The sequence below is a fragment of the Scedosporium apiospermum genome, assembly GCF_000732125.1.
Source record: "Scedosporium apiospermum strain IHEM 14462 chromosome Unknown SEQ_SAPIO_0103, whole genome shotgun sequence".
NCBI classification, from domain to species: Eukaryota; Fungi; Ascomycota; class Sordariomycetes; order Microascales; family Microascaceae; genus Scedosporium; species Scedosporium apiospermum.
The window spans coordinates 309,337-320,855 of NW_015971804.1; the positions used below are offsets into that span (position 1 = coordinate 309,337).

Here is an 11,519-nt window from a genome sequence, read left to right on the forward strand (position 1 = left end):
GAATATTAAGGCCGGTTGTGCAGGTTGACTCAAATGCGCTATCCGTACAACCCATCCAGGACAATTTTATGGCGGGCTTTGAATTTTAAAAGAGCTACCTTGGTAGATATCTTGGTGTCGATGAGGTCGCTCAACAAGGCGTATATATTGATACTCTACCTTCCATGAAGTCCGCTGCCAACTAATACCAGTTATCAGGTTGTTGGTCTGAGCCCAAGCAAGTTCGTGGAGTCCTTCGCTTTGACCTCACGGAGCTGTTTTCGTCGCCGACCACGTCTCAGGACTCTCGTCTCTAATAGCGCAGTTGACACAAATGTGCGGCTCGTTAAACCCGTGGATGGCATGTAGTTTCCTTCGCTGGTCGGCCGACCATGTTGCAATCTTAGGCTCCAGCGACGGGTCCAAAAAAAAATGTCCTCCAGAAACCTATTTCTCCCTGTCAGATATCGAAAGGGGAATAAAATAAATGGGAGTTGAGGGTAGGAACTCCCGAGTACGTCTGAACATCCCTCCAAGGATATATGCTCTTCGAGACTTTTTACCCCCGTGTTGCTATATCGCAGCACAATCGAAACACCAGCATGGGCCGTAATCGCGTGGCCCATATCACACACGTCGCGAGTTATGGACGAGTGACACACCTCGGCTATGTCAGAGGGAAGGTTTCTGTTATTATGGACCCAAGTGTTGAGGTACTACGACCCTTCTTCCTTGGGACCCTTGTGCCACATCCATGTCCACAACACGACCCGGGACGTGGCCTGGTTGCACAGCATGCCGATTTGTTCATGGCCCCCTACCTCACGTAGCTCGACTGAACGCCAGATTTTCCCAACTACGACCTCAGTCACCTGGCTTCACAGCCTCCGAGCCAGATGCTGTATCGTAACCTCGGGGGGGAAGTGATGGTGCGTAATTGAATATTAGTCAGCGAAGACTGCAAAAAAAGAGACAACTAGGCAGAACATTGCGCAGACATTGTGTCTCTTTGTTTCGCTAGGATATTCTCCACAGCGTCTTCAGCCTTATGGGGCTTCGAGATTGCACTCAGCTAGTATTCCTTTAGTACGTTTGTTGCCGATCCTGCATTCTTTCGGTGCAGTGCAGTATCAAGCAGCTTGGTGGATACGTCTTCCTCGTGTTGGCAGGTGTCACAGCCACCTAGACAAGAAGAGGCAATATATCCGGGACCTTTTGCTCTGATTGCACTGGCCAACGTCAGCCACCCCGCGCTCGTATTTATCTTTCCCGCATGAGAATGTGGGTCTTAAGACCTGGGCGGTTTGCAATTATACGATATCGCCTTTATCCATGGACTCGCTTGACTGGGCTCAACGCTGTGGTTCCTGTGAGTTTGACCGGAGACTCATCGGCTCTATTTCCAAACTATTACTGGCGAGTCACAGAAAAATTAATCCATCGTGTCACCGGTTGAGGGGCTTGGGGTAGCTGAACACGCCGACGATGTTTCACCAATATCAAGACTGCTTCCCGCCCCACCACTTCGAGCCCCCATCATACTAGTCCCAACTACAAATTTCAAACCTCGAATTCTTAGCCTCTCACCTTTCCATCGGCCATCCAATCGAAATATCGAAATGCGTCCCCGAGCAGTCCTTCCCGCTCTGGCTAGCCTTGCCGCGGCTGGCAGCATCCCCGACGGATCCCCGTTCAACCTCATGGCCCTCCGATCCGCGAGCGACGTCCACTTTGCCCCGTTCAACGCCGCTCTGAGCAGCATCTTCCTTCACCTACCTGAACAAAACGCGACTTGCGATGCCGAGTCGGATGGCACGGCTACTTTCTACCTCGAGGACGGCAGTCTTTTCCTCTACGGCGACGACGATGATGCGCGTCAACAACTTTTCGCGGACCGTTCTGGAATGGGCAGGTCATGGATGTTAAAAATAAGGAAGAAAGACACAAAAGCTAATAGAAGGATGGAATGATAGGCCAAGGCAAGCTCGGCTACACCACCGGCTCCCAGCCAGGGCCTCGAAACGGCGAACGAGTTAACTTCCAGCTGGACGACGCCAACGACCTGGACTTTAACGGCGCTGGCTTTATTGCGTGCCCGAATAGCATCGATGGGGCTTGGAGTGTCTGGGTTAGCGCTGGAGTGAGCAACCCCGGGTGGAACGAGGACTGTCTTGGGATCTCGGTCCGGGCGATTGAAACCGACGCGCCCAACAGCTGTGTTTACACGCAATAGGGGAAAGGGCTAATTAACGAGCAGTTATCTGTGTGAGCCCTAGGTCCGCGGCTGAGAGTGGATTATGATTCATGGCGTCATTGCAATTTTGTGGCCCGACCTGGCTACCCCGGGAGACTCATTCTATCGCTTGCACCTTTGTATGAGGAGAAAGGGGTTATGACTACTCTAAACGCGGGTGCTTCCCTCAAGATAAGAACAGCACCGTCGCTCTCTTCTTTACATTCTCGCCCATCAGCTATCGGTCTTTTGGCCATTGTCCATCGTGGCATGTGCGTACTATATCCTCTCACGACATCCTACTTTCCTTTGTTATCTTATTTTATTGTCTCTCTATAACGTGTTCTTATGATACCTCGACCTTTCCCCGTTGACCAACAGTTTCGAGGCCCTTTCGAGCCCTTTTGGAGCTTTCGGTAGCCTACCAAAGAGGTTCGACTTGGCCATTGAACCACTTGAGCGATTACACAGCCCGGCTGGTTCCTATTCCTTGCTCTTTTTGCCCAGTTTGGCTCTCAGGAGAACCCTGGTCTTGTTTTGGTGTGTTACGAGTGATCGGTCTCCAGACTTTAATCTGGACTGCCCCATGGCTTCGGTAGGCCTTTATGAACAACGGTGAAAACATGGGGCCATTAAAGGTAAACACCCCCGAAATATTTAGATACATTGTCAACAAGAGATACAATCTCGCCCGATTTCTTTAGTTTTTTCCTTCCTTCCTTCCTTCCTTCTATCAGACGAGGAATTCTCCTATGCGTTAGAGTCCGCACGCGCAGCATTCCTCAAGCGCTCTGCTCGTCGCCTCGCTTTCAAAGCAATCGTCTCCCTACTCAGAAGACCGGGCAGGCGGTTAGAGGACGAGCCATCGCGGTCCGCCAGACTCGGGTCGGCTTCTACAACGGCGCGGAGTAATTTGGCCACATCTGGGTTTCGTGCGTAGCGCAAAGGTGTGATCGAGTCGTCGTCTTGAAGATTCACGTTAACACCGGCCCCGGCATCGAGGAGCATCCGGATGTTTTTGACGTTGCCGCTCTCTGCTGCCCAGTGCAGCGCGCACTTCCCGTCATCGTCGACAGCGCCGATTTTGACACGTGGATCGGCCAGTAGCAGCTTAAGAATGTTCTCGTTATCCTCGGAGGTCCTCACGGCCCACATCAACGGGGTAGTCTCGGCCTTGTCCTTGATTATCGGATTCACCCGATGGTCTTGGATCAGGAGTCTAAAGCATTCTTCTCGGCGGAGCACAGCCGCCCTGGACAGCGCCGTCGTTCTATGTACGCCGCATCTGTCAGGGTCGAGTCCAGGTTGGGCGAGGAGCAGTTTGAGGATCTCGGGTTTGTCGCTCGCGACGGCTGAAGTAACAGCCGTGGAATAATTACCCTCGGACGCCAGGTTAGGGTCAGCGCCGTCCGTTTCCAAAATCAGCTTCATGACGGCGACCGATCCGCAGGCTGCGGCCAGGACGATGAGCGGGGTCGCAAGCCAGCCGATTTCGCGTACGAGGATATCCCCGCCGGCGTCGAAGAGCTTTCGCATAGTAGCAGTGTCGTCATGTTTAACAGCCCATACGAAGGCCTGCACGTGTTGGCGTTTGATGTGGAGGCTGTAGAGATGAGGATGGAGAAAGCGGTGGAAGCGGATATTCGTGAGCATGAGAGAATAGATGTCCGTGTCCTCCAAGTATTCGATCACGTCGAGGACGACATCGTCCGGCAAACTGTCAAATTGCGCCATGGTATCTACAGCTGAGGGCCCAGCTGGAGATGACCTAGAATCTTAATAGCTGGGCTCGCGAGCGTCTCCTTTGGATTCTTGAGAGCCGGAAAGGGGGCTGTTGCCTACTCTTGACGCTCTCATCCCAAAAGGGAAATATGGTGCCACAAGTAAATGAGCTCACTGCCAAGCTTTCCTTCCATAGGACACTCTTATTTCCAAGCCTGAGGCACCTGTAAACGTCGAATCGTTCCCGTGATTGCTTTGATCTGTTTGTAGGGGTGGGTGATAAAGCAATGCCTCTATTTTAACAGGAAGAAGAAGTGATACTTCATCCATGGTAAATCGATACTGCCGAACGAGGAGATCTGCATTAGGCATCCCCTGAATATGACTAAGCCACTTATTTAATGATGCTTCAACGAATTGGTGAAGGCGCTGTCGCGGACTGGCAGCACTATGTTCTATTCTCGAAATCCAATCCCCAATTCATCATCAACTTCCAAGGCATCGGTTGATATCACGGCCACATTCTTTGGTCACTGCGTCCTCATGACCTTCTCTTTGAAGGTCGCCGCTCGTTCGTTCGCCATGTCGACTCTGAACAGGACCCTGTCTTTATTGTCCCTCCTTTCCTACAACCCCTTCATTGTCGAGGCCTCAATTGCTGCCCAAAGGACCTTCGAAGAGCGCCCCGAGTTAGCACCGTGGCAGACATGGGGACCATACCGACCAAACCTCTACTTCGGCGTCCGCCCGCTGGTCCCTGAAACATTCCTGATGGGGTTGATGTGGGCGAGTGGCGAGACCCGTGATGCTATGTTAAAGAGTACACGCCTTATCTTTTGATTTCGTTGGAGTAGGTTCGAGTCTAACAAAGTGCCTTCATAGCTCTCCGTGATACCTGTGAGCAAAATGATGGGATGCAGGGCTATGGGTGGACAGCCTATGACACCCGCATCGGGGGTTCCCAGACAATCCATGATCAAGAGCTCCATGTCGACTTAACTACAGACTTTTTCAAATCAGAAGGTGGAGATGCTTGGGCAGTCCGCGTCACGGGCACTCCGAGATCGGGTGCTCCGAGCGATGTGAAGACGACAATTGTCATGCACGTCGCTACGGAGAAAGCCGCTGGTAATAATGGGACCGACAGGTCCCTCGCCTGCAAGCATAAAGACCAGAGGTCCAAAAGAAATGGGAATAATACCGAGGCGACATGCCATGGAGAAGCTCCAGGTCTTGGGGCGTTCCGATTGTCCATCGTCGGGGATGCCACCAACAAGGTCACACATGGAACTTCTGTCAAAAGCGCCTAGGTGCCCGAGGAGAAGATATGGCAGGCCAAACGTGAGCGAAGATATCCCCAAGGCTTCAGTCTTACCGTGACATGGCAAAAACCAAATCTCAGTGCTAACACGAGAACAGCCGTATTCACTGATCAGGTGAAGGCAAGCGACTGGGATGGCGTTGCAGTGGACGATGAGCCTGGTGTTGGCAATATGCACTTTGTCCAGTCTACCTTTCAAGGGCCTTTTACCGTCACCTTTGCCTATCACTCCTCGGAAGCCACTCCCTTGACGCGTAAGAAAGACCTAGTCGTATCTTGTCGAGCTCCACATCGTACGCTAACACGGCATCTTTTTGATTGTAGCCGATGATATAGTGACTGGCCTCGATGGTTTCTTTTCTGGCTTCCCAGCCGCCGTGGAGAGAGTATTCCCAAGTGCCGCTCCTTTCGAGAGCAAAGAATACGGCGAATTCTCGCAGGCCTTGATTTCTAACCTGCTGGGCGGGTTAGGCTTCTTTCACGGCGATAGTAAAGTTGACTACACCCGGGCTCCCGAATACGAAGAGGTGGGCCCCAACTTCTGGGAAAAGGCGGCCGCGGCCCGGGCTCGCACCACCATCACAACGACGCCGCCTACCTCCTTGCTAAGCCACACCCCCTCGCGGCCCTTCTTTCCCCGCGGATTCCTCTGGGATGAGGGGTTTCACCTTTTGCCAGTCGTCGAATGGGACCTCGATCTTGCTGTCTCCGTGCTTCGGAGCTGGCTCAACCTCATGGATGAAGATGGTTGGATCGGCCGCGAGCAGATCCTGGGTCCTGAAGCTCGCAGTAGGGTGCCGGAGGAATTCCAGGCCCAGTATCCTCATTACGCCAACCCTCCGACGCTCCTATTGCTTTCCCCATCTTAATCTCCAAAGTTACTGGGAACTCGGCCCATAGTGGCCACCCGTCAGAACCCATCTCGTCTCCGGATGCCGGCTCGAACATGTTGAGAGAACTTTACCCTTTAATCTCTCGTCACTCCGCGTGGTTCCGCCGCATCCGGGCCGGAAACTTCAGTAGCCCTTGTCCAAGGCCCGAAGGGGCCATTGAAGGCGAGGGGTATCGATGGCATGGCAGGTCTCCTATGCATACGCTAACCAGTGGGCTTGACGACTATCCCAGGGAAAACCCACCCCATCCGGGAAAGCTCCACGTTGACGCCCTAGGATGGGTTGGCGCCTCGGCTCGTGCATTGCAACTGGTTGCTGAGCATCTTGGCGAGGATGATGACGCCGCAACCTACGAAAAACATGTCGACGCAGTCAAGTAAAACCTAGATCTACTGCATTGGGATGACGATGCGCCGGCGTACTGCGACACTGCCATAAATAGCGACAATGGCTTCAAGCGGGTCTGCCACCACGGATATATCTCTCTATTCTCCCTCTTGCTCGGCCCCATGGACGCCAAGCACCCTAACCTTCCGCCTCTGCTCGATCTACTGACCAATTCGATCCTGGGCGATCTGTCCCAGGGTGTCTTGTACAATATCTTAGCCTACCCCAGCCTGGCAAACCCTGATATCCCGGATATCCTCTACGCAGAATTTGGCGTTACTTTCGTGACTGCGACAGCCATGATCTTGGCTGGTACCATGATGGAACGTGGGCGGCTGCTGCCTAGTACACTCTTCATCCTCATCCTCCGCTGGACAACATTTGCCTACTACCTGTAAGCTCATCTGGCCCTAGGAGACTAAAATGCGTCCATTTTTGAACTAACCCATAGCCTAGCCTGGCCTACTGGTCCAAGGACCCTGCGTGTGATCAAACTACTACATCAATACGGGGCTGATATTGATGCTGCGGATGTCAATGGGGACCCACTAATCGTGCACGCCATTACCAAGAAAGATCGAGATGTAGTCCAATTGTTGGAGTCGCTTGGAGCATGTGTAGATGCTTCAAGTGGAACACAGGCGAGGGCAAAGACGACGCCCAGGAAGAGGCCGACTTCGAGCTTCTAGACTTCCTTACCATAATTACTTCGAGATGGCGCTTAGAAGGCCCTCGAGCTCGGTCCCAACCGCAACGAGCTGGACCTCAATGTGTTCATCGTTCCATCTACCAACAGGCCTCCCTTTCTCATAAGATTCAGGTGTTATGTAATAGATTAATGCAGATCCCCAATCTGATCTTCAACTATTTCCTTCTCCTTTTTCGAACCTAAGCAATTTCCCGCAGTAGCCTGAGTAGGGGTGAGCAGGGTGAGCGAGGAGGTCACTATTTGAAGAATCTATACGAAGTAGTTGGGATTATCTCTGAGCTGTACGGCCTTATCGGTTTTTTGTAAGAACAAACGACCCTCTTTGTAAGGAAATGCGTGCAAACGGTCTTCTCGACCCCCAAGCCAGTAGGCCGTTAATTAGGTATAGCAGCAAGGAAACGACCATGGTTTTACGTGAATCTGTAACACCAGCATGGAGCAAATCTCGACGATCACCGAGCTAGTGTACCTTGGCTATCTTTACTACTACATTATGGGACAGGAGCCCTCAATTGCCCCAATACAACTAGATGTTAAAAATTTAATAGAAGATACTTAGCAGCGTGACTGCGGGTCTATTGCCATGACAAAAGCGCTATATGTTCCTCGAATACACGTACACACTCATATCCCTGAACTGATTCGTCTTTCAAAGGCATTTTCAAGGCTCTTTGTATTGATCCATCTCCGAAACTCTCAAGACAGGTAGGAGAGTGTTGCCCTCAATGACCCCCTATGATGTTCAGTCCCTCATGGAGCCGCCTCGCAATATAGTCGGCTTTGGGAATCTCAACTGATAAAATTTCCTCCGACATCCGTTTATAGCCGTGGCCTTCATTAACAGGGAGGCGTAGTAACACGGTGACTCGGAGGAGTTGGTCACGGATCCAGTCGTGCTGTCCCGGCCGTATCGCTTCGGTAATTACCCAGCCATGTTCACCCGAGAACAAATTTAAGACGCGACTTAGCGGTCCCATAATGTGCCACGGCCCTTGCGCAATCGCATGACGCTTGTGCTCGTCCCGAGGCATGAAAGGACCATGTTCAAGTCCTAGGCGTCTAGGATTACCTAGCGAAACAGAGTGATGGCTTAGTAGTGTGATTGTGGGATCAGAGAAATCTCCAATGCTCGATGGTCTACTTCGATTCCCAAGATAGAATGGTATTGTGTAACATATAGTGTCAACAGCTTCTTGTAAGTCCTGTTGCCAATACAGGGGATTGGCCACGTCGGAAAAGTCGGGATATCCTTTTAGACATGGATATTTGCGTAGGAGCACCAGAAACATCTGTGCCAATAGCAGGCGGTAGCATCGCCACAAGTTCCATATCGATGCTATTTGGCAGGAGGGATAGATCTCACATACATCTTGATAGCTGATGAGTGACGAGTCGAAATCGTGGCCGCTGGTCAGCCTTACTGGACACCAGTGTTCTGGCACATTTTGAGCCCAAGCCAGAAGGCGTTGATGCACATGTAGCCCTTCTCGATACCAAGTCAAGATGCCTTCGTCAAAAGCGAACAGAAGATTGCCTTCTTTCAGCAGTTTCTTAAATTTGCACTGCAGATTGGCAAGGTCCACACCAATCTCATCCAGTTTGGAACTTGGGTTGGGCGGCACATCATGACACTTCACCCTTATATGGACCAGTGTATGGTCTGATACTGGGCGACCCTCGCGAAGCGCAAGTGAGACCTCGACATGAAGGAAGAATCTGGCCATGTAACTCTTGAACATCGAGCCGGGTTGGTCATTCAGGGAGTCTCTAAAGAGAAGTAGAGAAAGTGCCCCATTGTAATGATGACGCAAGACTTTCTGAGCGAGGTAAACACTGGCTACGTTCTCGTACCAGTGTAGTACCAAGGCAGCAAGCATTGTACTGGGCTTGCTCCTCTCAACAGGATCTTGAATTGCAGCCCGAAGTCGAACCAGGGACTGATTGAGGAGCTGGTGTGGCGATGAGAAAGCTGTGGGCCCATCTGTCCATAGAGACAGGTGCCTTTCAGCTACGCTCAAGACGGCTGTTGCAATGGCGGAGTTTTTGGGCTCTGTGCTGAGTATTGGTATTATGGTTTCAAAGAATCCGTGGGTGGATTCCAGACCACGGCCCCTGGCAGAATTTTCCAGGAAAAATTGTATCGCAGTACCCCATGTATTTGATGGGAATGTTGAAGGTGGAGGTGAATATGTTGGTTGTCGCTTGCGGGAGGCTTTTTCAGTCGCGTGACTGTCTGTTCGTTGAGACGATGGCTTGGGGAATTTGTCGCTTTCATCCTTGAATCTCAACTTTGTAGGCCGTTTGTGGTAGCCACCACATTGGCGACCGAGTTTGAGACAGCGCCGACAGGCAGGCTTCATCTCATCACACTTGACGCGTCGCTGTCGGCAAGTGGCGCACCCTCCGGAACGTCCGAGGTTGACCATACTCGTGTGAGGAAGTGGTCATCATTGACATCGAAAAGAGTAATTTCTTTGCGAGCATGAGGATATGTTTATATTACCCTCGTCATATCCGACAATCTCAGCATCAGGGGTAGGGGGTAGGGGAAAGTTGAAAAGAACTCGTCACCATCTCGTATGAGTCGTACCTCGTCTCACCGCTCAGTTTATTTCCCCACACTCGACATGAAGCTCGTTGAGCCAAGACCGAGTCTCGCAAAATTCTTGCTACTTTCGGTATAGCGAAAATGAGAAGTTGAAGCCCACTAATACGAACGCGAGACAACTTCACGTGAATAGCTCATCAACGCGACATAAAAAGAAAAATGCATTGTGAATTTTGACTCGGATCTGTCGGAAGGAGTGAGCTATTAAAATCCCGTTTCCCTCCGAGTTAAAGTCTCCGATTACTTACTTACAGGCTATTTGGAGGCTCAGGTCGCCGCTCGCCTGCCACTGCCCATTATCACAAACGACACCATATGAGACACAGCATCATGGATCATAATGTCAATTCCTCAACTTTTCAACCGTCTCTACCATCTCGATGGCTTCCTCTATCTGTCCGGATTTGGATTTTTCAGCAACTCGCCTTCCATCTGATCGCCCTGGTGTTTGAGTGGTGCGATCGCACAGGCGCTATTTGCCGTTTCAAAGTTCGCAGCCTCGAGCGAAAGCCATATACCAAAATGCTTTCAAGAGTGCTTTTCAACCAGGCTTTCGTCCTACTGCCGAGCATGGTCATTATGCAGGTTTTTAGATTGTCATACGTCGGTGAAACTCGGCTGACCATGGGTCGATTTCTGATCTCGCTGCCGGTTATGGCGCTTGGGCATGATATCGTCCAATACGTGACCCATCGTTTTCTACTACATCAGTCGAACTCTTTCTTGATGCGGACACTGCGCCACTCAATCCACCACTCCACAGGTGCCAACAGTGGCATCACCGCCTGCTACATGTCCGCTCCGGACTTCTTTCTTGAGATTGTGCTGCCCTACCTCATCCCACTCGCCGTCATCGGCGGCGGCGGCTCCGACATTCTTTTTCACGCTTTAACTGTCAGTCTCGGCGCTTTCGGAGGTGTCTACGAGCATTCGGGATATGACTTTGCAGTCCACCTTCGGAATCCCCCTCCCGGGGGCAACCACACGACACTCAGGGCCAGCCTGTCCAAAGTCCTTGCCTATTTCCTGGATAACCGTGCGCACAGCGCACATCATACTCGCGCAAACGTGTCTTTCTCCGACGGATTTGGTAGTCCTGGCTTTTCCGATACTGTGCTCGGTACCCGCTGGGACTTAGTCCCAAAGCATCGACCAGGTGCGGAGTAAAAAAAGCCCCCGCACTTCACTTTGTCTACGAGTACTGGTCGGATTCACCTTTCACCTGAAGTCGTTAAATGAGGCTAAGTGATTCGCGAGACACAGCCTCGAGTCGGTCAGACGAACATGGCTGGCATGACAGCGGCTCGTGCCGCGGACCACTGGAAGCCGGATTCCCGTCGTGAGCCAGATCACTGAGACCTATGTTCGGGCATTGTCCTGAGCTGTATATTACTAGTAAATTTTAATTTATATATATCTCCTATAAAGCTAAAGTTAGGAAGAGCTGCGAATAAAGATGTCCGATGGCATCCAGGTTTTAAACTCTCTCCACCTAGTTTAAGGCAGGCTTATTCACCGGACCGACCTCGATAGCCAAGTCATTCTCCAAGTCACACACTCGATGGAGGACTCAAGGACCTGGCGTCTCCGCCTCTTACTCATTCTCGTGTCTACCAAATATCTCACGGTACTCCTATGCTGCTAGCTTTTAGTTTCCCGTTATACTA

At 51.4% G+C, this 11,519-nt stretch overlaps 2 protein-coding genes and 2 pseudogenes across 2 annotated transcripts; 3 read left to right on the plus strand and 1 right to left on the minus strand.

Moving 5' to 3' along the window:
* Window positions 1–1,598: 1,598 nt before the first annotated feature.
* On the plus strand, window positions 1,599–2,212 carry SAPIO_CDS6482 (uncharacterized protein; the record flags this gene model as incomplete). The annotated part of the gene is made up of 2 exons (XM_016788573.1): window positions 1,599–1,875; window positions 1,953–2,212. The coding sequence occupies 2 exons, from the start codon at window positions 1,599–1,601 to the stop codon at window positions 2,210–2,212; spliced, it is 537 nt and encodes a 178-aa protein (XP_016641864.1).
* Window positions 2,213–2,962: 750 nt separating this feature from the next.
* Window positions 2,963–3,946, minus strand: SAPIO_CDS6483 (annotated as a pseudogene; the record flags this gene model as incomplete).
* A 438-nt stretch (window positions 3,947–4,384) lies between these two features.
* SAPIO_CDS6484 (uncharacterized protein) lies at window positions 4,385–7,224 on the plus strand (the record flags this gene model as incomplete). Its single annotated transcript, XM_016788574.1, has 7 exons — window positions 4,385–4,754; window positions 4,817–5,164; window positions 5,354–5,509; window positions 5,580–6,072; window positions 6,156–6,524; window positions 6,591–6,929; window positions 6,987–7,224. 7 exons carry the CDS (start codon window positions 4,385–4,387, stop codon window positions 7,222–7,224), a joined length of 2,313 nt encoding a protein of 770 aa, XP_016641865.1.
* A 3,150-nt stretch (window positions 7,225–10,374) lies between these two features.
* On the plus strand, window positions 10,375–11,019 carry SAPIO_CDS6485 (annotated as a pseudogene; the record flags this gene model as incomplete).
* Window positions 11,020–11,519: the final 500 nt, after the last annotated feature.